At 41.0% G+C, this 27,752-nt stretch overlaps 1 protein-coding gene across 2 annotated transcripts in view; it reads right to left on the bottom strand.

The window, feature by feature from the left end:
* LOC126298405 (MAM domain-containing glycosylphosphatidylinositol anchor protein 1-like) overlaps positions 1–27,752 on the bottom strand; it is a 1,040,893-nt gene that overhangs the window by 130,953 nt on the left and 882,188 nt on the right. Inside the window, exon 8 of one of the 2 annotated variants that reach the window (XM_049989721.1) lies at positions 19,958–20,938. The exons of the other annotated variant lie outside the window; for it this stretch is intronic. Coding sequence (XP_049845678.1) covers positions 19,958–20,938 — 981 coding nt within the window. The remainder of the gene's footprint in view (positions 1–19,957; positions 20,939–27,752) is intronic. 2 annotated transcript variants of the gene reach the window in all.

Raw genomic sequence — 27,752 nt, 5'->3', positions numbered from 1 at the left:
AAAAAATTTAAAAATATGAATATATTTTTATTTATTAATATATTTATGAATATATATTTATTTATGCTTTTACTATTTTAGTTATGACAGACTTTTTTAATGTACTGTTTTTTATCCACATGACAACTTGGCGTGATGTTCAACGTAAAATGAACACATTTTACACAGAAAAAATTTTTAACACCTGAAGATGACAGCGAAGTCTGTCGAAACTGGTTGTTTTAAATAATGAAATATTTATACCTCCTTAGCTATTGAAAGTTATTAGCAAGTACAACAGATCGCTCCTTCGGTCTTCTTAAAATGAGAAAATTCAAGCTCTATTTAATATCTTATAAACAGAGCTCAAAGGGATATGAGCCTGGAATTGCATAAATGTTTCGCCCTCGTCTTTTTTTGGAATGAGCACTAGTGGCCCTTCCTTAAAATCTAGTGGAGTATCATCGTGTGCCAAAATTGGTTCAAATGGCTCTGAGCACAATGCGACTTAACTGCTGAGGTCATCAGTCCCCTAGAACGTAGAACTACTTTAACCTAACTAACCTAAGGACATCACACACATCCATGCCCGAGGCAGGATACCAACCTGCGACCGCAGCGGTCGCGTGGTTCCAGACTGTAGCGCCTAGAACCTCTCGGCCATTCCGGCCGGCACCGTGTGCGAAAGACAGTTCATAACATCGTTATCATCTCCAAAGTTTCATGTAAAATTCGGCATGTATTTATCGGAGCCTGTTGACTTACTTTTACTGCTTTTGTTATTTATTCAAGAATTTCTTCCTCCATGAAAGGCTTACACGTTGACCGATTTATTTTCTGCATAGAGCTTATTTGACAAATGTCTCAAAATATCATGTCATCGGTAACACTCTCTCCACAGAGATTTGGAAGTATTTATCAAGCCTTTCTTATTTCTCACCACAGTGTCTTCCTCCGTTTATATGTCTCTATCTATCTGTTGATTACGTTTTTTGTGTCTTAGAGAAACGTTGCAAGGATGTTTATTCTTGTTCGTCTTCCTTGATTACTTTGGTTCTTACTTTTAGATCATCGAGCTATCGCGATTTGATACGTAAATTTTTAGCCTTAACCTTATTAACACACTGCCTATCATATACCAAGTCTATACGTCTGCTACATGATTCACGGATACATGAACAGTAGAAATTTAAGATTTCTTCTTGTTCCCAGCTTTTGTAGTTTGAAATGTGTATTAAAAACTTTCTAATCCTGGTCTTTGTTTTACCCAGCGGTCCCACGCTATAGGATATTTCTGCACTTTCTTCTTACAGGTCCGCCATATGCCATGAAACACGTGCTCTAATTCTCTGTCCAAGAGTATATTGACATTCAGCTTCCATATTCCTCTTACAAGTTTGATCTGCTGTGGTTGCATTTGATACATATCACGTGACAGCAATGATCAGAGCAAGAGGGAGGAGTTATTTTTGTTTTTAACGACCCTGTTATATACACTGACCTTACAAAAGTCATGGGATAGTGATATGTACGTATACAGCTGGCGGTAGTATAGCGTTGTTGTTGTTGTTGTTATGGTCTTCAGTCCTGAGACTGGTTTGATGCAGCTCTCCATGCTACTCTATCCTGCGCAAGCTTCTTCATCTCCCAGTACTTGCTGCAACCTACATCCTTCTGAATCTGCTTAGTGTATTCATCTCTTGGTCTCCCTCTGCGGTTTTTACCCTCCACGCTGCCCTCCAATGCTAAATTTGTGATCCCTTGATGCCTCAGAACATCTCCTACTAACCGGTCCCATCTTCTTGTCAGGTTGTGCCACAAACTCCTCTTCTCCCCAATTCTATTCAATATCTCCTCATTAGTTATGTGAGCTACCCATCTAATCTTCAGCATTCTTCTGTAGCACCACATTTCAAAAGCTTCTATTCTATTCTTGTCTAAACTATTTATCGTCCATATTTCACTTCCATACATGGCTACACTCCATACAAATACTTTCAGAAACGACTTCCTGACACTTAAATCTATACCCCATGTTAACAAATTTCTCTTCTTCAGAAACGCTTTCCTTGCATTGCCAGTCTACATTTTATATCCTTTCTACTTCGACCATCATCAGTTATTTTGCTCCCTAAATAGCAAAACTCCTTTACTACTTTAAGTCTCCCATTTCCTAATCTAATTCCCGCAGCATCACCCGACTTAATTCGACTACATTCCATTATCCTCGTTTTGCCTTTGTTGATGTTTATCTTATATCCTTCTTTCAAGACACTATCCATTCCGTTCAACTGCTCCTCCAAGTCCTTTGGTGTCTCTGACAGAATTACAATTTCACCGGCGAACCTTTAAGTTTTTATTTCTTCACCATACCTACTCCGAATTTTTCTTTTGTTTCCTTTATTGCTTGTTCAATAGACAGATTGAATAGTATCGAGGAGAGGCTACAGCCTTGTCTCACTCCCTTCGCAACCACTGCTTCCCTTTCATACCCCTCAACTCTTATAACTGCCATCTGCTTTCTGTACAAATTGTAAATAGCCTTTCACTCCCTGTATTTTACCCCTGCCACCTTTAGAAATTTGAAAGAAAGTATTCCAGTCAACATTGTCAAAAGCTTTCTCTAAGTCTACAAATGCTAGAAACGTAGGTTTGCCTTTCTAAGATAAGTCGTAAGGTCAGTATTGCCTCATGTGTTCCAGTATTTCTACGGAATCCAAACTGATCTTCCCCGAGGTCGGCTTCTACCAGTTTTTCCATTCGTTTGTAAAGAATTCGCGTTAGTATTTTGCAGCCATGACTTATTAAACTGATAGCTCGGTAATTTTTACATCTGTCAACACCTGATTTCTTTGGGATTGGAATTATTATATTCTTCTTGAAGTCTTGGGTATTTCGCCTGTCTCATACATCTTGCTCGCCAGATGGAAGAGCTTTGCCAGGACTGGCTCTTCCAAGGCCGTCAGAAGTTCCAATGGAATGTTGTCTACTTCCGGGGCCTTGTTTCGACTCAGGTCTTTCAGTGCTCTGTCAAACTCTTCACGCAGTATTATACCTCCCATTTCATCTTCATCTACATCGTCTTCCATTTCCATAATAATGTCCTCAAGTACAGCGCCCTTGTTGTATCGCGTACACAAGGTATAAAGGGCAGGGCACTGACGGAGCTGCCATTTGTAGTAAGGTGATTCATGTGAAAAGGTCTCCAACGTGATTGTGGCAGAACGACGGGAATTAATAGACTATGAACTCGGATTACTAGTTGAAACTAGATGCAAGGGTCATCCCATTTCGGGAATTCTTCAAGAATTGAATATTCTGCAATCCACAGTGTGCCGAGAATTAAAAAAAATTGACATCACCTTTCACCACGGTCAACGCAGTGGTCGATGATCTGCACTGAACGACTGAAAGTAATGGCGTCTTCGTAGAGTTGTCACTGCTGACAGACGAGCAACACTGTTTCAATAACCGTAGAAATCAATGTTGGGGGACCTACGACATACGTATCCGTTAGGACAGTGCGGGGAAATTCGGCGTTAATGGGCTATGGCAGCAGATGTCCCACGTGAGTGCCTTTGCTAAGAGCACGACATCGCCTGCAGGCCCCCTTCTGGGCTCGTGACCATGTCATTTGGACCTTAGACGATTGGTAAACCGTGGCGTGGTAAGATGAGTCCCGGTTCCAGCTGGTAAGAGCTGATGATAGGGTCCGAGGGTGGTGCAGACACCACGAAGCCATGGAGACAAGTTGTCAACACAGCACTGTGCTAGCTGGTGGTAGCTCCATAATGGCTTGGGGTATGTTTACGTGGATTGGGCAGGGTCCCCTGGATGTTTTGCTACTTGGAAGTGATTTGCAGGCAATCATGGACGTCATGTTCCCAAACAACGACAAAATGTTTAGTGGATGGCAATGCACCATGTCACTGCGCCACAATTGTTCGCAAATGGTTTGAATAACGTTCTGGACAGTTTGAAAATCAAATGGCTCTGAGTACTATGGGACTTAACGTCTAAGGTCATCAGTCCCCTAGACTTAGAAGTACTTAAACCTAACTAACCTAAGGACATCACACACAACCATGCCTGAGGCAGGATTCGAACCTGTGACCACTGCAGCAGCGCGGTTCCAGACTGAAGCACGTAGAACCGTTCGGCCACAGCGGCCTTCTGGACAGTTCGAGAGAATGGTTTGGCCACCCATTTCACCCGACATGAATCCCATCCAACATTTAATCGAGAGGTTAATTAGTACACTATATACCTGCACCAACAACACTTCCGCAATTATGGACGGCTATAGAGGCAGCATGGCTCAATATTCCTGAAGGGGACTTTCAATGACGTATCGAATCCATGCCACTTCGAGTTGCTGCACTACACTGGGCAGAAGAAGGTCCGACACGATAGTAGAAGTTATCCCATGGCTTTTGTCACCTCAGTGTAAATTCTGCCCAACCTGCTCATTGATGTACTCCTTATGTGGGTGTAAGTTGGTGCTGGTTCATTTGTTGGTTTCTACATATCATGGAAGCCAGTGTCACCGAGCGTCTTTATTTTTGCCGAGATGTTGAAGTTTGGATTTTGACGAATAATATTTAATGCGCAACTGAAGTCACTGCCTAAGATAATTTGCTGCTGATTCTTCTTCAACAAGTATACTACTTTCGTCTTTAAAAATTTTGTTCTCTCTGTTTTATTAGCTGACCCAGAATGGGGGAGTATATATTCACTAACAGAGTATCATAAAGAAGTCTGCATAATCAAATGTCTGAATCCAACTGCTCTGTTTCCGAAAATAGAATTCCTTTTCTCACTAGCATACCTGTCCCCCTATAACAGTCCCCGCGATATTCAAATAAGACTCGTGGACTGTCACCTGGGTTTCCTCTCTAGTGCTGCGTCAACAGCGTAGCAGTACAGAAAATCAGTGAATAATGGAATTTGTAATATACTATACAGTTCATTTACATTTATTGTGCAATGTATGGGTCTGCTTCATTAAATTCTAGCTTGTTTGGGAATAATTTTATAAAGAAGAATTAAAAATCTTCCGTTGAGCCTGGAAGCACATCTGTCCAACATCCGTATTTCTGAATGCCACTCATCTGTCCCATGTCCTCACACTCCTGTGCATACATAACTTCGACTGACAGTTAAAATTTTTTTGAAAACATTTCTGTACTAACGTAATCGAGAGAAGTTTAACCTGAAGATGCGATTCATGATCGCGAAACCGGTTGTACCTTGATTCGACAATAAACGACGATTAGCAGCTACAAACGTTCTCTACAATTTCTTAGACTTTACTACAAAATTAAAAAAAAAAGTTTTTAACTATCCATAGATTAAGCTGTGTTTGCCCACAAAGAAAACTTATATTTGCCTGATAGCCTCTGTCTACGTGATCTTTGTTTTCGACATTATGTTTCTTTTTGTTACTAACTAGAGTTTCAGTACCCTTTCTCACAGTCTTTCCTTGGATTTCGTGATCACGCTATTCGTTATCTGCTTCTGGGTCTTCCCCTGGTAGCGACTGGCGAGGCCAACCTTTTCGGTTCCATCACGACGTTGTTTTTTGCGTCCCCAGCCGCAGGGAGATTCTTCATTTCACAGTCCTCGTACTGGTTTACCCGCGTTTCCTCCAATTTCTTCGTAACTTATAGGTATGTTAATTATTTGTTCCTCACTCATAGTTCCCATAATTTCCTCCTCATATTCCATAGCTATCGACGACTTGCCTGTTTCTTGATCAAGGGTACGTGCCATGTCCACTTCATGGATTCTTTGCTGAGTTTCTTCGGCATGTTTCATGCTACTCCATCTGTTTCTGTGTGTTCATTCGAATTTCCTTCACACTGTTGGAACATATTAAGTTTGCCTGTTTTAATACAGGCGACTCTGATGTGGTCGCTGTTTCTACTTCATTTCGCACCCAAGCAAAAACAGTGACACATTTAAAAAGATACTAAAGTAGATTTGAAGAATTTATTCCTTAAAACGTATGTTAAAAACTATAAACTCGTTTCAAATTTCAAGTAAGTATTGTTGACAGTAAATTACATTAAATTTTTCCTGAATGATGGCGCATTTTACCGAATTTTTCAATGAGAAAATAAAAATTTCCGTTTTTCGACTTATGTCACTTTCTTGCCGTAATGCGACTTATTTCCACTGCATTATTTGTTTCTTTTACCCGTTCCACTTGATTGTTTGAGTAGATTGCGTACGTACTTATCCGATGGTAACCTGTGTCACTATAAAGATATACAGTCCTCCTGCGTTCAGAAGAATCCCTCAAATGCTCCGCTGAGTTGCACAATGAACAAGTCCGAAGCTGATTTTCACATGTTACGTTCGCTCTGCAGCCACAAATAAACTGTTAGGACGGGATTATCTTCTGCACATCTACTCTAGATACCTTATTCGATTTAGTTTGCTATACAAACATTTCTCCGATCATGTATCCTCCTTGACATCGTAGATCACTATAAATCTTCAGACTTTCTCGTTTTTTATCAGTTGTAACTTCAGACGGCAAATTGCAAATTCTGACAGACTGTAAATCTAAATCAGCATAACGATCTGCGACTGTGATTACTGAATCACTTTCGTGCTGAAATTTACCTGTATCATTTTTATTTTGTACTAAACTTTCACGAACTTCAGCTCTGATACGCTTTTAAAAGGCTTTTTGTAACGATGAAAGCAAATTTTTGCGTTCATCGTGATGTATTATTCCTCAACGAAGTTTTTTTTGTTGGTACGCAATATCTTCTGTGTTTCTCAACCAAAATTAGTGACTGAGACATCATTTTCGAGATTTCATTCACCTCTAATGACAAAATTACACAGTCAATTGAAAGCTATTGGTTTAGTTTGAAAGCTTTATTTTGAAAACATTTCTGAAAAGCCAATCTAGAAGGTGCCATCTATTGATAATCTGTTTACCTAACATTCACAACAGTTGTTACAATTGTTTGTATTCTATGCGCAAGCGTAGTCTGTTACACGATTTCGGTCATACATGTCGATAGAAAGAATTCTGAAGGCGCCATCTGTTGAGAATCTAATTTTACTATTATGCACAACAGCGGTTGGAATTGTTTAGAGTCTTTAAAGCAGGAGTTGTGTACTGCGCAAATATACTGAATTACATCAACGTTCATAATCACGATTAACACCGTTTACTTTTATAACTTGATTTTTTAAACTTTTATTGTGTTTGCAACGTCACGTTACACTTCTCCTAACCTCAAGACCTTAATCTGCATCAAAATTCCTAATCTTTGCTATTGTGATTACTATACTTTCGTTACCATCATATTCAGCGCGACAGAAATCAGTGAAAGAAATATTGCACTTCGCAATTCTGTTCAACAACGATTCTGTGTCCAAAAATGACGATTATACAACAGTTAAAGCGTATGCCGTTACTAATTTGTTACGTCGAGTGGCAAAGGTTTGCCTCAGTTTTGATTCCGTCCAGCTCGAAAAAATAAACAACATTTAATTAAAACCCGTTGAATTTTTGAACTCATTAAGTCTGTCCTGGTTATCACCTGATAAGTTGTTTTAAAATGCTATTACTATGTTCATCTGAAATCTTAACGCTAGTTTTGTATTAATTAATGTTGTAAGACTAGTGGTAACCCATTTAGGTGAGAAGATCACTGTTAAATTCACAGACGATGATAAAACTGCGCTCATACCCCGCATTAACATCACACCTTCCGATCCAACCATGTCTTCCCAAATGATAGGACAACAACTACCAATGAATGTGTCCTTCAATGTTGTTGATGTGGTCTTCAGTTCTGGGACTGGTTTTATGCAGCTGTCCATGCTACTCTATCCTGTGCAAGCTTCTTCATCTCCCAGTACCTACTGCAACATACTTCCTTCTGAATCTGCTTAGTGTATTCATCTCTTGGTCTCCCTCTACGACTTTTGCCCTCCATGCTGGCCTCCAGTACTAAACTGGTGATCCCTTGACGCCTCAGAACATGTCCTACCGACCGGTCCTTCTTCTAGTCAAGTTGTGCCACAAACTCCTCTTCTCCCCAATTCTATTCAGTACCTCCTAATTAGTTATGTGATCTACCCATCTAATCTTCAGCATTCTTCTGTAGCACCACATTACAAAAGCTTCTATTCTCTTCTTGTCTAAACTATTTATCGTCCATGTTTCACTTCCATACATGGCTACACTCCATACAAATACTTTCAGAAACGACTTCCTGACACTTAAATCAATACTCGATGTTAACAAATTTCTCTTTTTCAGAATCGCTTTCCTTGCCATTGTCAGTCTACATTTTATATCCTCTCTACTTCGACCATCATCAGTTATTTTGCTCCCCAAACAGCAAAACACCTTTACTACATTATGTATCTCATTTCCTAATCTAATTCCCTCAGCATCACCCGACTTAATTCGACTACATTCCATTATCCTCGTTTTGCTTTTGTTGATGTTCATCTTATATCCTCCTTTCAAGACACTGTCCATTCCGTTCTACTGCTCTTCCAAGTCCTTTGCTGTCTCTGTTAGAATTACAATGTCATCGGCGAACCTCAAAGATTTTATTTCTTCTCCATGGATTTTAATACCTACTCCGAGCCTTTCTTTTGTTTCCTTTACTGCTTGCTCAGTATACAGATTGAATAGTATCGGGGAGAGGCTACAGCCTTGTCTCACTCCCTTCGCAACCACTGTTTCCCTTTCATACCCCTCGACTCTTATAACTGCCATCTGCTTTCATTACAAATTGTAAATAGCCTTTCGCTCCCTGTATTTTACCCCTGCCACCTTCAGAATTTGAAAGAGAGTATTCCAGTCAACATTGTCAAAAGCCTTTTCCAAGTCCACAAATGCTAGAAACGTAGGTTTGCCTTTCCTTAATCTTTCTTCTAAGATAAGTCGTAGGGTCAGTATTGCCTCACGTGTTCCAACATTTCTATGGAATCCAAACTGATCTTCCCCGAGTTCGGCTTCTACCAGTTTTTCCATTCGTCAGTAAAGAATTCGCGTTAGTATTTTGTAGCTGTGACTTATTAAACCGATAGTTCGGCAATTTTCACATCTGTCAATACTTGCTTTCTTTGGGATTGGAATTATTAGCCTTCACTATGACCATTAATAAAGTATAAAGTCAGATGCTTCAAAGGACAGAACTGTATCTACCAGAACCTGCTTTTTCGCATGGATTTTTCAAGAGTTCACATATTCAGTGATATTTGTTTGCGCTTGAGACTCATATAGGCCAAAAGTGTAGTATAATCATGGTATAACTGCTGAAGTTCTTTTCAAAGAAGTTTTATAAAATAAAGAAGTTCTAAAAAATAAAATTAATCTGTCGAAGGCAATACTGCTTTTATATGTTTTGCAATTAACCATATTATACATAATGATGTCACTTTTTTGCAACGAGACTAAGATTTGTTACCAGTAATCAAAACGTAATACCTTTTATTAATAAATGCTTTTACTTATTTCTCTATTACCTCATTACAAATCGGCGACTTATTCAGTACAGAATTATTCGCACGGGTCAACTAGTTCAATTTTGTTTCTCACATTAGCCATTTCCAAACGGAGAACTGAGATGAGAGTACACTGTTCCTCTCAAAGCTAAACCTCAACACTGCTTTCCGCGAAAAAGTCATTTGTACTGAAGTTACAATTACGAAGAGACGCCACGAAAGGAACCGGTGAGTGCGCTCACTGTAAACATGGTCGCTTTGTCATAAAGGTCGCAGCGCACGACTGCACTCTACGGCGAATAGAAACGGACTCACCACAGAGTCGCTTTGTGTGTGTGTGTGTGTGTGTGTGTGTGTGTGTGTGTGTGTGTGTGTATACAATCCCACCTCACCGTACAACCCATCCTGTCTCTCTCCAAAAATGCCTTCTATGGCTAGCTTCTCGCGCTATATTCTTCAATGCTTTTTTTTCTTTTTTCCCCCTCTTCTTTTTCTTTTCTAATATTTAATTCTCGAAATTAAATTTCTTCATGCATGAAGCGGAAGATAATGTCCCTACTGCCGACTTAGGATGTTCTTTATGGTCCAGTAAAGAGTGTTAGAGCACCAAAAGCGTCGACGGTCCTTGTCGAATTATAAATTGTATTCCTCGGCAATGCAAACCGAAAGTAACATTAAAAACATTTGGATCCACTCAGCGTCTTTTCCGTAGTACCTTTTTCGCATAAATGTTCGCCCGCATCTCGTGGTCGTGCGGTAGCGTTCTCGCTTCTCACGCCCGGGTTCCCGGGTTCGATTCCCGGCGGGGTCAGGGATTTTCTCTGCCTCGTGATGGCTGGGTGTTGTGTGATGTCCTTAGGTTAGTTAGGTTTAAGTAGTTCTAAGTTCTATGGGACTGATGACAATAGCTGTTAGGTCCCATAGTGCTCAGAGCCATTTGAACCATCCCATAGTGCTCAGAGCCATTTGAACTATTTTTGCATAAATGTTCCATTTGCAGATAATACCCAAATTTTCTTACGTCTAGGCTCTCTGTGGTTATCGAGTAGTGACTGAAATGAGGCTACTGCCGTGTATACTTGTGTTTGGATCCTCAGACCAAGTGCGACTCCTTCTGGAAAATGAGATTCAAGTCTATGACACTAGAGCTCGTTCTGGTGATTAAAGTTAATTTCTTCCTTCCCAACTATGCAGGAGCGACCGACGCCAGCTGCAACGAGGCACTGAAATAATACGATGGTGAAAATTGAAAATTTGTGCCGGACCGGGACTTGCCCGACACTACAGACATCTTATACAGGGTAGTCCATTGATTGTGACCGGGCCAAATATCTCACGAAATAAGCGTCAAACGAAAAAAACTACAAAAGCAAAACTTGTCTAGCTTGAAGGGGGAAACCAGAAGGCGCTATGGTTGGCCAGCTAGATGGCGCTGCCACAGGTCAAACGGGTATCAACTGCGTTTTTTAAATAGGAACCCCTATTTTTATTACATATTCATGTAGTACTTAAAGAAATATGAATGTTTTAGTTGGGCCACTTATTTCGCTTTGTGATAGATGGCGCTGTAATAGTCACAAACATAAAATTCACAATTTTAGACTAACGGTTGGGAACAGGTAGGTTTTTTACATTAAAATACAGGACGTAGGTACGTTTGAACATTTTATTTCGGTTGTTCCAATGTGATACATGAACCTTTGTGAAATTATCATCTCTGAGAACGCATGCTGTTACAGCGTGATTACCTGTAAATACTACATTAATGCAATAAATTCTCAAAATGATGACCGTCAACCTCAATGCATTTGGCAATACGTGTAACGACATTCCTCTTAACAGAGAGTAGTTCGCCTTCGTAATGTTTGCACATGCATTGACAATGCGCTGACGCATGTTGTCAGGCGTTGTCGGTGGATCACGATAGCAAATATCCTTCAATTTTCCCCACATAAAGAAATCCGGAGACGTCAGATCAGGTGAACGTGCGGGCCATGGTATGGTGCTTCGACGACTAATCCACGTGTCATGAAATATGCTATTCAATACCGTTTCAACCGCACACGAGCTATGTGCCGGACATCCATCATGTTGGAAGTACATCGCCATTCTGTCATGCAGTGAAACATCTTGTAGTAACATCGGTAGAACATTACGTAGGAAATCGACATACATTGCACCATTTAGATTGCCGTCAATAAAATGGGGACCCTATTATCCTTCCTTCCATAATGCCACACCATACATTAATCCGCCAAGATCGCAGACGCTCCACTTGTCGCAGCCATCGTGGATTTTCCGTTGCCCAGCAGTGCATATTATGCCGGTTTACGTTACCGCTGTTGGTGAATGACGCTTCATCACTAAATAGAACACGTTTAAAAAGTCTGTCATCGTCCCGTAATTTCTCTTGTGCCCAGTGGCAGAACTGTACACGACGTTCAAAGTCGTCACCATGCAATTCCTGGTGAATAGAAATATGGTACGGGTGCAATCGATGTTGTAGCATTCTCAACACCGACATTTTTGACATTCCTGATTCTCGCACAATTTGTCTGCTACTGATGTGCGGATTAGCCGCGACAGCAGCTAAAACGCCTACTTGGGCATCATCATTTGTTGCAGGTCGTGGTTGACGTTTCACATGTGGCTGAACACTTCCTGTTTCCTTAAATAACGTAAATATCCGGCGAACGGGCCAGACACTTGGATGATGTCGTCCAGGATACCGAGCAACATGACCGTTGGGCATTTTGATCACAATAGCCATACATCAACACGATATCGACCTTTTCCACAATTGGTAAACCGTCCATTTTAACACGGGTAATGTATCACGAAGCAAATACCACCTGTTACGTGATACCACTTACTTATACGTTTGTGACTATTACAGTGGCATCTATCACAAAGCGAAAAAACTGCTCCAACTAAAACATTCATATTTCTTTACGCACTACACGAATATGTAATAAAAATAGGGGTTCCTATTAAAAAAAAAAACGCTGTTGATATCCGTTTGACCTATGGCAGCACCATCTAGCGGGCCAACCATAGCACCATCTGGTTTCCCTCTTCAAGCTATGCGAGTTTTTTTTCTTTGTAGTTTTTTCGTTTGATGCTTATTTCGTGAGATATTTGGCACGGTGACTATCAATGGACCACGCTGTATATATAGTTTCTTCCTTGTCCATGACGAAATTGTATTTTGGTTCCAACAAATGAATCTATGAGCGAGGGTATCCTGTAACTGGCAATTTCTTGAGAGAGGGTGCTGGATTCCTGTGTTGTCACTTCTCTACACTCAGAAGCTGCCCATAAAATATATCCAACCAAGTTGATATGTCATCTATTGCTATAAATTTTTGATAAAGATTCAGTCAAAAACCATCAGCCAGTTTGTCGATCGGTAGCTACCGTAAAGCGTATGTATCGATGAGTGCTGCTGTTTTTTTTTTTTTTTTTGTTGATACAAAAAAGTTGTGGAACTATGGAAAGATCCCTACGTATGTAACTTGCCATAATGAAATACCACTGCACATAAGCGGGAGCTCTGTTTCAGGTACGAATACTGGCCGAGACATACCCCGCCAGCTGGAAAAAGTTTCGTGACTGGATTAATTATAAAAAAAATAACAGGAAAGTTAAGATGGTGGTTTTACCGCTTCAGATGCTCTACAAAGTCTCACACAACTAGAGGACAACACAGAGAACTTAATAAAACCATGTGAAACTGCCAAAAATTTCCTTCATTGGAATTTTGTTCAACTCGCGTCTAACATTCGACCTCCTTTGTGCTTGGTGAACACACAGACATCCATTCTGCTCTTGGACATGTTGTGGTATGTTCGTATTGATTACGCCAAGCCTCGTCATCCATGAGGATTGTTTTCCAGAACGGACTTGTCAGAGTTTCTCATTTCAGTAGAGTCGAGATGGGCATCCAATAGTCATCGTTTTTGTTCTTGCGTCAAGGTGTACGATAGGAAGCTCCCGCTTATGTGCAGTGGTATTTCATTATGGCAAGTTACATACGTAGGGATCTTTCCACAGTTCCACAACTTTTTTGTATCAATAAAAAAAAAAAACAGTCTACAGAATTACTTGAACACTTGATTTAGAGATGATTAGTTTGTTCCTCCACTGCGATGTGTCAAACAACGATGTTAGCACATTACGGCCGCACGTCCACTACTTAACACAGTCTGCTTGCAACTGCCTGATTGAATGCGCGTCTGTTGTTTAGGGTGGTTAATACACGTTTCCACCGTAGTTCCTGCGCTGGTGTCACTAATATTGCAGGAATAAAAAAACAGTCTCGGAACTTTTTGGAGGTTCGGACTATAAAATAGACTAGAGGGTTGAACAAGATTTTAGCCACAGAATTTCTAGTAGCTGATAAGAAACTGAAAATAGTTCTGACGTAAGTAATGCAGAACTGTACTAGATAATTGCGCAACCCAAACTGCCTTCAAAAATGAGTGGGTTGTCGTTAGGGTGGTTTGAAGATATTACACGACCAGAATAGATAAGAAGTGGCTGCCAGAATCTGTTTCCTTATTTTTCCTGGGAAGGGGTATTTAATGCAACGTGGTTGAGCTTAGATAAAACATAGATGTTAAAGAAATGGACCATATGCAGTGTGTCTGAATGCCGTAGTCGATGCTCTTGTAAGGTTGTCCAAAAGGATTGCATTTTATTCATCCACTTTGCATGTAACATATCCTTGGGGCTGACTGACAAGTTGTACGTCCACAGCTAAGTAGTAAGACTATGGGGCTTCTGGCCCACTTTGCTCTTAAATGTGGTAATGAAGTATGCAACGCCCAGATGTCACAGTCCAAGATGGCATAAACGTGACCTTGAAAGTGCAAGTGTTAGTGCACATTGCCGTCATGCCCCTAGGTCACTGACCTTTCGATGACATCATTAATTCACAACCCCCTCCTCACACCAATCCTCTTGCCCTCCAACAAATCTCAATCTAGCATCCAAATGATGCATAAAAAAGACAAATACATGTAAAACAACACACAAACAAACACACAAAAACAGCATAATGTTCAAATTACCTCTTCTGTCCATCAATAAGAGCTGAATGACCTAAATTACTTATCAAACAACACATCACAAACTTAAAAAAGTATTTGAATGCAGTAAATTGGCAAAAATATTATCAAATACGAGGGTTGTCCAGAAAGTAAGTTCCGATCGGTCGGGAAATGGAAACCACAGTGAAAACCAGAAACGTTTTATTTGTAACAGTTAGTTACTCCTTCCACCTACTTCTCTGCATAGTCGCCACTCCAGCTTCGAGTTTTGCCGTAGTGTTGTATCAGCTTCTCACTATACTCGTCATAGAAAGGAGCTGCCTGTGCTTTCGGCCAGTTATCTGCACTGGTATTCAGCTCGTTGTCAGTGGAAAAATTTTGTCTTTATGGCTAGCGGTTCTTGTGGGCAGAACTGAGACACAGGGGGAGCCAATTACGGACTGTATTGTGGGTGATCAAACACTTCTCATTGGAAACGCTGTAGGGAGATCTTCATTGCCCCTGCAGTGTGCGGCCGAGAGTTGGCATGAAGAAGGAACTGCTTTACAGTTGTGTTATCTGGGCTGCATGACACAAGCGAAATTTCTATTCAGACCCTCATATATGGTGGGAGGCGCTATTCCCTACTCATCTTTATGTGCTGGCTGTTAGCTCAAAACTGAAAAGAGCGACGCGACACGATCGACAGGCATACTAGAGACACTGCCCAACACATCTGTGCAAAGCTTTACCGGATTTTCACTGTGGTTTCCATTTCGCGACCAATCGGAAATTACTTTTGGGACAACCCTCGTATGTTTTTATCATGGACTCACCAGTCATATCAGAAAGTTTCATTGGTAGCTAAATATCATTCGCTGTAGAATATTAGGGCGAGTATGTAACATATTCTCCACTAAAAGTAAAAAACCATCATATACGTGATCTAATACAATTAACAGATTAGTACTATAAACCATCAATTATCGGATCTAATATAATTATCGGATTAGTAATATGTAACTGTCAATCATGAATTTTATTTTAAGTACTATTTCACAAACTTCAAAATCATGAAATTAAACGAAATGCTGCTTTTAATCTCCTGTTGCTTGTCTTCGTCAACAGATGGCTGCATTGGTAAAGGGTTAAAAGGTCGATATGTATGCCAGAGTGTAAGATACAACAGAGCCTCAAAATAATTATTTACCGCTCCTATGACGCTTGGCAAATGTCACAATAAGCTTTTCAAGTCTGCAAAAATGCACCAATGGCGCAAAAAAGTTCCAAGTTTACATCAAATTGGTAACAAAAAAAAATGACCATGAATTCTACAGTACGTATCGCAATGATATATTCATGCCTAAACATATGTGAACTGCTAAACAGTCATGTAAACGTCTTACGGAATTTGAGAACAAGTATAAAAACATACTCTCCATATGTAATTAAGAAGCAAGAGCAGTAATATGAGGACAAGTATGTAATACAAAAAAATTAAACTAAACTCGATCCAAATAAGTGTCTCGGATGATCCTAATGGTACCGACTGACCGCCGTGTCATCCTCAGCCTATAGGCATCACTGGATGCGGTATGGAGGGGCAAGTGGTCAGCACACTTCTCTCCTGGCGGTTGTCAGATTTCGTGACCGAAGCAGCTACTGCTCAATCAGGTAGCTCCTCAATTTGCTTCGCATGGGCTGAGTGCACCCCGCTTGCCATCAGTGCTAGGCAGACCGGACGTGCACTCATCCAAGTGCTAGACAAGCCTGACAGCACTTAACTTCGGTGATCTGACGAGAAACGGTGTTATAACTGCGGTAGTGCCACTGGCCGGTATGTAACATACTCCCCATAAATAATGGAAAACCACCATTCCCTTATGTAATGTAATTAATGCATTAGTAATAACTAGTTGTAAAAGATGAGTTTTACTTTAACCGTCACAATATCAAGGCGGACAGGTAGTTTATGCCCAGCAGTTAAAAATATTGTAATATAGTCATGTACTTCATATTTAAAGATTTTGAATATAATATTTATTGTTTTTAATGATTATTATATCACATTCTGTAACTGTTTGGAATTTTTTAATAAAACATAAATCAACAATTTAGGTATTTGTAGTGAATGTGACTTTTTGCAACATTTGTCATACTCATATTTTCAAGTTCAGGTCCCTTCTTAGACAACTATATATCATTAAAAAGTGTGTTGTTAAGAATATTCAATGACAAATAACGAAATCTGTATCTTTTAAAAGCTTTTTCGTGATCGTTATAAACTTCTCTCAGTGTACACATTACGAAAAATGTGTTCTTATTGCGAAAATTGTGCTAAAAGATACTTTCCGGTTCTGGACCCTAGTATACATCAGTACCTATTTAAAAAGGGTTTGTTAATAGAAGTTAACAACAATTAACGAAATTTGAATAGAGCATTAAGTACCCCCTCCCCTCCCATTTAGTAATACGCCTTATGGAAAAGTGCGTTGGTATTGCTGGAATTACATACTATTTCGCAATACTTCAAAAATGAGAAAAAAATTCAAATATTGATGTAAGCTTGTCATCACCATCTATTTCTAAATGTTTACTTAGTATTTCACAGTTAAGTACCTGGCAGAGGGTTCATTGTACCACCTTTAAGCTACTTCTCTACCGTTCCACTCTCGAAAGGCGCGCTGGAAAAATGAACGCTTAAACCTTTCCGCTCGACCTCTGATATATTTTATTATGATGATCATTTCTTCCAGTGTAGGTGGGCGCCAATAAAATATTTTCACACTCTGAGGAGAAAGTTGGTGATTGAAATTTCATGAGAAAGTCCTGCCGCAGTGAAAAACGCCTTTGTTTCAATAATTGCCACTCCAGTTCTTGTAACATACCTGTGGACTCTCTCCCTTATTTCGCTGTAATACAAAACGAGCTGTCCTCCTTTGAACTTTTCGATGTTTTCCGTCAATAGTATCTGATACGGATCTCACACTGCACAGCAATTCTGCAGAAGAGGGCGGGCAAGAGCAGTGTAAGCAGTATCTTTAGTAGACATGTTACATTTCGTGTTATGCTAATAATTCGCAGTCTTTGGTTTGCTTTCCCCACAACATTATCTATGTGATAGTTCCAATTTAAGTTATTCGTAATTGTAATCTCCAAGTACTTACTTGAGTTTGCAGCCTTTATATTTGTGTGATTGATCGTGTTACCGAAATCTAGCGGATTCCTTTTGGTACTCATGTGGATGACTTCATACGTTTCATTATCTAGAGGGAAACTGCCACTTTTTATCCCTTTCTCAAATCTTGTCTAAATAATTCTCCAGTTCGTTTTGAACATCCAATGACTTTACAAGGCCGTAAATGACAGCATCATGTGCAAACAAACCAAGAGGGCTGCTAAGATTGTCTCCTAAATTGTTTATGTAGCTCAGGAACAGCAGAGGGCCTACAGCACTTCCTGGAACACCAGATGCCACTTCTGTTTTATTTAATGACTTTTTGCAAATTATTACGATCTATGACCCTCCTGACTGGAAATCATTAATTCAGTCATAAAACTCCATAGGCATGCAATCTGATTATAAGTCGCTTGTAAGGAGCGGTGTCAAAAGCCATCTGGAAATCTAAAAGTAAGGAATCAGTTGACGTCCATTGTCAATAGCACTCATGAACAACATGAAGATTTACGAAATTCGTAATTCTTTCTGATTACTAAGCTTGGTTTAAGATACAAGAGTACCTCAGATTAATTACAATGAAATGAACACCCTTAGCTGCTTACAGCCGTTGACATACGTCAACGGGGACAGATGAAAATGTGTGTCCCGACCGGGACTCCAACCCAGGATCTCCTGCTTACATGGGAGACGTTTTATCCATCTGAGCCACCGACGACATAGAAGATAGTGCGACTGCAGGGATTTATCTCTGGCACGTCTCCCGCGAAACCCACATTCTCAACGTGTTGTCCGGCACTACATTCGTAGTGCCCCTGCCCATTATGCTCATTACTCGTCGATTTACTGCCCATTCCTTCAAGAGTTCTGGCACTGTTTGTGCATTCGCACAGAAGAAGAAGATGGTCAAGTGGCCGGTGAGCCTTAACTACATATTTACTAAGATCTTAGTAAATACCCCAGGTTAATTATTTTGCACGTTTATGATGCTTGTCAAGTATCACACCGATCTTTCCAAGTCGAGAAGTCTCCAGAAACATGTCTCCAGGGTAAAAGTGCAGTGTTTACATGAAGTATTGCAATTTTATTTTCCACATACACATATATCCGTCAAAGTAGTGCCTTAACATGATTGTCGAATTCAAAGTAAGTACTCCAATTCTATATACATGCCTAAATAATTACAAATAGCATAATGAAGTAACAGTTGACTTTAGAAGCTAGGCCTAAGAGATCGAAATATTAAAACTAAAATGACTAGGGCTGTAACTGCAGAAAATGCCTGTCAGCTAAAATAGCAAGTAAGCAGGCAAGTACACAAACAAAGAGATGATGTGATTTACTGAAAGACTAATTTATGAGACCCACCATTGATGTAAGTCACAGTACACACTAAAATTAAATATTTCCACATCTCAATTGTATCTTATTTATGTATTCCTAGTGGCAAGCACACCTTGCGAATGATTTATTATAGCTGACCCATTATTAAAAAATCACCAGAGTCAGTGAAATCCAGAATGAGTCGTTGATCTACTCTTGAACAAAAGGAACTACAAATTGTCCTCCTTTGCAAGTATATGAAAAAGTGAAAAGTTAAAGCAGTAAATACATGATGTTTTTAGGATGTTTCCTTTATAAAGACAGTCTCCTGCTGAGTCTCCTATTACTGACAGGGAAAATAAGGCTTCTATTTCGAAATGAATCTTATCTTTTCTTGTGATTCTACTCAAATATTAAAATATTTTACACTTGTTGTGCGGAGTTATCTGTGTCACAGATGGCTCAAATGGCTCTGAGCACTGTGGGACTTAACTTCTGAGGTCATCAGTCCCCTAGAACTTAGAACTACTTAAACCTAACGAACCAAAGGACATCACACACTTTCATGCCCGAGGCACGATTCGAACCTGCGAACGTATCGGTCGCGCGGTTCCAAACTGAAGCGCCTAGAACCGCTATTTGTGTCACGTAAGCGTTCTTGGAAGTGTTGCTTTTGTGTTAAAGAGAGACAGAGAGAGAGAGAGAGAGAGAGAGAGAGAGAGAGAGAGGCAGAGAGAGAATGAGAGATGCGTTGGATTTGTGCAGCCCAGGATGTCTACGCGAGGTAAAACGATGATGAAGACCGGTCGTCCTCGGTTATTCACATGTCCCTCCTTTTGGCAAGCGAGTCGTAACCAACTAAATATAGGTTGAGTTTGCAGCATGTAAGTGGATCTTCTAGCCCAGTAAAGTGTTACAGAAAACAATGACAAAATATGAAATTTAAATTATATATTACCTTGAATTCTATTTGATGACCATCTTGGTTTTACAACTCGCTGGAAAGTGGGTGATGCTGGTTTATCAGATCCAATAGTTGTTAAAGGAAGGAGAGTGGTCTTCAAAACAGTGGTAGGAAGGAAACGAGTGGACGTGGTCGTAGGAGTGGATGCTGTTTTGAAAATAACTGGGAACCTTTGTACTTTGGAACGAGTTGACGAGGTTGTAGATGGTGTTGTAGCTTTTGAAGGCAAAACAGGGATTACAGGGGTATTAGTCACCAACTTTTTCTTATAATCCACTTTTGTTACGGGCTGTTTCGAGGTGGTCACATATACAGCAGTTGAAGTGCTTGGGCGACGAGTGGAGACGGTCGTTGAATTCACTGTCCTCCGTGTTATCAGAACAGTTGGAGGACTCTTAGCTGTAGTAACCGTGGGTGTAGTTAAAGCGGAGACACGAGCTGAAGTGGGTTTAGTTGGAGGACGCGTCGTCCTATCGAAGGAAGCTGACGTATTGGCACTTGGACTTGGCTTTCGGGTAGTAGTCATATACTTTGTGAATACGGGAACGACGGACCTGTTCTTTGTTCCCACGCTAGAACTGGTGAGTATAGTTATGTTTCTCTCCGTAGTAGCAACGATAGGTGGTCTCTCTGTTATCACTGTACGAAGTTTGCTGACACTGAAAGTAGGGGTAACTGTTGATGTCCGATTTCCCGGGTAAGTAACACTAGTTGTCTGCCGTGGCCCGTACGAGTAGAGTGGCGCTGAAGTGGTTGTCGAGATAGTGGATCTGAAGTTAGTAGTGCTCGTTGTAATTCCTGCGGCAGTGGCCGGGCGAGGAGTGGGGGGGAGGGGAAAGGTGGACGGCGGGGGAGGGGGAGGGGGTGGCGTCGCCTCGGCTGCCGGCGGCATGGGGGGGAGGTCCGGCAGCGGCGGAGCCGGCAGGAACGTGGGGAAACTCTTAACCAGCGGCTCCCGCGTTGCCGTCTCCACATCTGCAACCACAAACCAAAACCGAACATTTATTTTCGCTGCGCGAACTTTGAGTGGCCGCTTTGTTGGCAACGCCTCACTAGTGGCGGGGTATCAAGACTTTCGACTGATGCCTAGTAACAGCACCGTATCTCCTATATCTACATCACTAATCTGCAGTTCACATCCAAGTGCTCAGCAGAGGGTTCGCAGGACCACTATGAGACTATTCCTGGAGTGTACCCCTCTCCATGACCACGCGGGAAAAATGAAAGCCTAAATCTTTCCGAGTGAGCTCTGATTTCTATTATATTATTACGATGGTCATTACTCCCCATGTAGGTGGGAGTCAACAAAATATTGAAACTTCTTGGCAGATTAAAACTGTGGGCCAGAACGAGACTCGAACTCGGGACCTTTGCCTTTCGCGGGCAAGTGCTCTACCAACTGAGCTACCCAAGCACGACTCACGCCCCGTCCTCACACCTTTACTTCTGCCAGTACCTCGTCTCCTACCTTCCAAACTTTACAGAAGCTCTCCTGCGAACCTGGAGGATAAGCCATGTCTCCGCAATATCCTTTCTTTCAGGAGTGCTAGTTCTGCAAGGTTCGCAGGAGAGCTTCTGTAAAATTTGGAAGGTAGGAGACGAGGTACTGGCAGACGTAAAGCTGTGAGGACGAGCGTGAGTCGTGCTTGGTTAGCTCAGTTGGGCAGCCGGCACGGTAGCTCAGCGTGTTCGGTCAGAAGGATAGCTGCCCTCTGTAATAAAAAATCTGAGTTAATAGACCAACAACGAGCTTAAAAGGGTGTCTTGCGACGTCCGCCCTGATCAGATGCAACGAACGAAAACGGAAAAGAAAGTTGGTAGAGCACTTGCCCGCGAAAGGCAAAGGTCCCGAGTTCGAGTCTCGGTCCGGCACACAGTTTTAATCTGCCAGGAAGTTTCATATCAGCACACACTCCGCTGCAGAGTGAAAATCTCATTCTGGTCAAGAAAATATTGTTGTATTCGGAGGAGAAAGTTAGTGGCTGAAATCATATAAAAATCTCGCCGCACCGGAAAATGCCTTTGTTTTAATGATTGCCATCCAAATCATTTATTATATCGGTGACACTCCCTCTCCTATTTTATGACGGCACGAAACGAGCTGCCCTTCTCTGAACTTTTTCGATCTCCGCCACAATCCTATCTGGTAGGGATCCCATACTGCGGAGAAGTTCTCCGCAAGAGTGCGGACAAGCGTAATGTAAACAGTCTGTTTCGTAAATTCGTTGCATCTTTTAAGTGTTCAGCCAATAAAACGCAGCTTTTGGTTCGCGTTCCCCGCAACATTTTCTATGTGATGGTTCCAGATTAGCTTGTTCGTAACTGTACTCCGTAGGTATTTTACTGACTCGACAACCTTTAAATTTATACTATTTATTGTTCAACCTAAATTTAAGGGATTCTTGTTACTACTTATGTAGACGACCTCGCACTATTTATTGCCACTTTTTGCACTGTATCAGTATCTCGTCTAATTCGTTTTGCAATTCGCATTAACATTTCGATGACTTTACTAAACGGTAAACGACAGCATCATTTGCAAAAGTTTAAGAGGGCTCTTCACACTGTCTCCCAAATCACTTATATAGATTAGAATCAGCAGACGGCCTGTAAAACTTTCTAGGGGGATTCCAGATATAAATTCTGCTTCACTCGACGACTTCCCATCAGTTACTACAAGCTACGTCCTTTATGACACGAAATCGCGAATCAAGTCTCACAGCTGAGACAATACTCCGTAGACAGGCGGTTTTATTAGAAGACGCTTGTGAGAAACCGTGTCAAATACCTTCTGAAAATCTAGAAATATGAAATTAACTATACGAAAAAACGAACTCAGCTACGGTATTTACTGAGTCAAGTAGCATACCACTGCTCTCCTGACTTCAAATCTATCAAAACAATATAAACATCAGGCGCATACAGTCCATTATACCCAATGAATTCCTATAAATTCTAGTACTACCCACTGGCTGGACACCAGTGCTGTTGGTTTCCAGCAACTTCATCGGGTTTGGAAAACGATTGCTCGATAGTATATGGCTATCGAATCTCAACTGCACCATAGACAGCACTATGATACTTCTACAATTTTTTTCTTTTATTGCCTTTAAAATATAGAGGGTCTTGAAACGTCTGTAAGATGTAGAGATAAATCTTAGTGAATGATCGTACTTCCGAAGAAGTGACAAAGTACTGGTAATCGAGCCACCTTTGTGCAAAATCTTTCAGGGAAAAGACACTTCTAATACGTATCTATCTTCTTATGAAATGTCTCTTTTTAAGGAGCAATAAACTTTGTTAATTAACGTCCCCTACGAAAAAGGGGAGGTTTCGACGAAGCCCAAAACTTCACTGGTGAGGTATAGTAACGCGTATACAATACGAATTTAGAGATTCGTTCTATTGGATTTGAGCGAATATAAACATAGCAGATGACTCAATAATGTAAAAAAATCTCTTAGCGGGATTACTCAAGACAGTGTTCAAGACGTAAAGCGAATTTAAATTAAAACACTAATTCTGAACCAAAAATCACAATTTGATATCCAGTCTCATCCTCTGTACCCGAAGCGCCGTTTTGTGAAAGGTAAATGTCAATCCACAATTATCGAGCCATCGGTTACGTACTGTGGTGTTGATTAAGACGTTATTCTATTGTGATTGTAGTGTAAGTCGGCCAACGACATCATGTACAGTTTCCTAAATTCGGTACTGTGGAACAAGATTCTCTTTGTGACAAGTGATAGTTGATAATGTACAATTACGAGCACATGCATCCCATTATGAGTAAAGTGTTGTGCGAGACATCTGAACATCTGAACCTGCTTGCAGAAATGGACTGCGATTTTTTTGAGTTTCCGCGAATACACATTTCCTCGCGCGAACGCTGAATACTTTCATACTTTTTTGACCTTCACCGATTTTTTTGAGATATCCATGATAGAGTATAAAATTCGGATGCTAAAATCCCCAACTGATCGCGACTATTTCTGAGCATTGTACTCGCTATTGGGAGAACGAACTACAATTCCGCGTTCGGCCATCCTCATCAGACTTTCTGTAGTAGTGCGAGTGCCGAGATAGTTCCTTCCAAAATGACAAATCCAACTTCCTTCTCTATTATTGCCCTAGCCGAGCTTGCACTCTATGTTTAACGATCTCGTTATGATAGGCCGTCAGGAGAAAGAGTTGCAAATAAGAATATTCGAGTATCATCGTCATGTGTTTTCCGACATGATACATCATTATTGTTAATAAGCGAAACTGTGTACTTGGATCACAGAGCTACTCGAAGTTCATAATCAGCTGAGTCGTATATTCTTGAATAACTCTCTAATGTTTTGGCTCATTGTTTGACTACATGTGTCTTCTGTGAAAGTTCATGAATTTCCCGCGCCATTGGTTTGGCGATTGGAACAAAGTGGCCACTCCGTATTTCTTGTAACTAAATTACATTACATATTATGCATTCAAATATTTATCTCTACTAAGTGACACAGCGTCGAGAAAGAGAGAACAAGATTCAATGCTTTTCAAGATACAATCGCTTCCGTCAAAAAATAGCAAAAGTTATGTTACTTTCCACCAACAAAGAAAGCAGATGTACCTAAATATTGTATACATTTCAAGCTACTTCGTTTGTCCTTAAAGCTGTTTACATCAACAGATTCTCCATAGTTTGTATCTACTTGCACCATTGTGTTCACGAATTAGGAGAGTTACTTACTTTACACTAAAGTCAGTTCGTAACAACTTATTCTTGTCTGAACGTTGAAGTTTCTTGTCATACTCTGACAAGCAAACATCACCAACTTGACCCAAACTTTACGGGGAAAGACGCACATTTGCAAGATATCAACCCCAGTAATCGATCCAGAGCAACAGTAGGCAGTTATGACCTCCTGAAAGTACAGCTTTTAAACTACCACACACATCGGTTGTTTGTCACTGGTTTCGCCACACTGCAACCACCTAATGCCCGCGCACCAAGTATTGTACACTGCAGTGAATGAGAGGTTTCTGAAATACTGTTTTGATACTGGTAACATCCTTTGTTCAGTATGTCAAAGTGTGCGGTATCTAAGCCGTAGATGGTGCCTGGGATGTCTAAGGTTTGAACATTTTTGTATTGCAATTCGCAAATGCAGTGTCATTAAAAAAAGTTGCGTAGCGCATTTTAATTAATAACATCGCTGTTGTACGTTATTTTCTTTGCACTTTAAAGCTGACACTGTTAAAGCGAAGAACATTTGTAGGAAATTCACTATTCTTCAACGTGATTGGCATCGTTCACTTGTAAAATGAAAATAATATTATAATAAAATAATATTATAATAATTCTCCAGTTGCATAGGTTTCTTCATTCTGATTTTGAGGCGTATATATAGCCGCAATATGTCAACACGAGAATAAGTAAGATTTTGAAATACATTGGGCAGATATTCCACCCCCCTCCCCTTCTCTTCCCCGCCTTCAACATCCCGCGAATAGGAGGGTATAGTTGTCATTCCGCTGTATAGTACTTCGTGCTCGGGCATCAGGCGGCTGTAGAGGGCGCAACGAGTGATAAAGAACCGGTGAGCGCGAAAGTTCAGAAGCTATACATTCAGGAGGTCGTAGCTGCGTTCTGTTAGAATTATGGCATAAATTTTGGCGCAGGGTTGACTGATGGGGCTCATACCCTTTTTTCACCTTAAAATACGAGGTCATGTTGGTTGTTTCTTTGTAAGAAAGTTTTCACCTGTGTGGAGAAATGGACTACATATTTTGTAGGAGTAAGCTGAAGTTCAAGTATTTAAACTTAGATAAAGAGATTTCATTGAAGTTAAAGTCTGCTGCATATAGAGTGTAAAAAAAACAACTACGTATAAAAATTTTTGGAGGAATTAGAAGAGATAAAAAGAAACACTTTTGTTACGGCACACGAAAGTCACAGGTGCACTGTTTCCCCACTATGAGTCGTTGAAGGGTTTGACGCTGAACTTCGTTCAGGTCAACGTTCACAGTTATTTTGACTGCTTTGAATGCAACTCTTTGACACGGGACTGTAATTCACAACATATTTACATTTTATTGCTATGAAGATAACTTTTCATTACTGCTAGCAGAGTACACGTCCTTGGTTAAAAAATTACATTATTATTGTTTATGTTTTTTGTTTTTACATGAAGGTTTCTGTTGGTGTTTACTGGTTCTTAATGGTTGATTACTCTCTAGCCGAGTTAGGTGACATGTATTTCAGTTATGTGTCGGCCCGATGCAACGGTGGAGCAGCAAGGCGCTTGTATGCACGGCTATTTCTAGCGGGGAAGTTATCGGAACATATCATATTTCAGAGACTTAGTAACCGTCTTCGTGAAGCAGATCATATCTACAGGGAAGTGGTAGACCTCACTTGTGTGAATTGTTCAGCTTGAGGAAGTTGTGTTACAGGAAAACCCCAGCACAAGCGCATGATCCATAGCCGAGGAACTAAATAACTCCAATGCTGCTGTGTCGAATATCCTACACGAGACGATCATGCACCTATTCAAGTATTAGAAGGTAAAAGACCTATCAGCTGATGACTTCCCCAGCGCGTGGAATTCTGTCAGTTGTATCTACACCAAATTGTAAATATTCCTGACTTCCAGATGTGTGTTTTGTTTACTGAAGGGGATGCTTTCACAAAGAAAGGAATATTCAACTGCCACAACAGCCATGTCTGGGAGATGGAAAATCATAAGGCAACTCGTGTGTTATACTAACAGATTTGCCGTAAGTCTGTGAGCCGGTTTTGCTCACGGTCATTTGACTGAGTAGTGTCTTCCACCTAACGGGCTCGGTGGAGGAAATTAAAATATCTTTCTCCGTAAAGAACTACCGGAATTATTGGAGAATATCCCTCTAGCAGAATGAGATTTTCACTCTGCAGCGGAGTGTGCGCTGATATGAAACTTCCTGGCAGATTAAAACTGTGTGCCCGACCGAGACTCGAACTCGGGACCTTTGCCTTTCGCAGGCAAGTGCTCTACCAACTGAGCTACCCAAGCACGACTGACGCCCCGGCCTCGCAGCTTTACTTCAACCAGTATCTCGTCTCCAACCTTTAAAACTTTACAGAAGCTCTCCTGTGGCTAAGCCATGTCTCCACAACATCCTTTCTTTCAGGAGTGCTAGTTCTGCAAGGTTCGCAGGAGAGCTTCTGTAAAGTTTGGAAGGTTGGAGACGAGATACTGGCAGAAGTAAAGCTGTGAGGACGGGGCATGAGTCGTACTTGGGTAGCTCAGTCGTGAAAACTTCTCGCTTCGCGCGTCGGGCGACTAGGTTGTGCTCTTAGTTCCGCCTCTACCGTAGCGCAGCGTGTTTTCCTCCTGTCAGTTTAGTGCCGTGTTGGTCTCCGTGCGCGTCGCATCGCTGGTTGTCGGCTGGTGTTTGGTGTTCGTGCGGCCCTTCCTGTCGCGGCGTCGTCTCTCGCCGTGATGTCCACCATGGTTCCCACGAAAGTTCCGCGTACAGGTACAGTCAGTTTTACCTTTGACAAATCCACGCGTCACGTCCAGCCCGGTTCTTTGGAGATACATGACTGGTTAGTCGATACAGTTAAGGTCACTACTGATCAGGTGCATACCGCCTATTTCGACAGCGAATTATATGTGTTTTTTGTTAAGTTTCTTGACCCGCTCCAGGTTGATAGGCTACTTTCTCGTCATGGTTCTCAGGTACCCTTTACGCACCGTGATGGTTCCACTAGTATGGTTCTCTTGGCAAATGCAGAAGTGATATATACGAATGTTCGGGTATTTAA

Source organism: Schistocerca gregaria, chromosome X (genome assembly GCF_023897955.1).
Source record: "Schistocerca gregaria isolate iqSchGreg1 chromosome X, iqSchGreg1.2, whole genome shotgun sequence".
Classification (NCBI taxonomy): Eukaryota; Metazoa; Arthropoda; class Insecta; order Orthoptera; family Acrididae; genus Schistocerca; species Schistocerca gregaria.
This window is presented reverse-complemented; position numbering and strand designations above follow the sequence as displayed.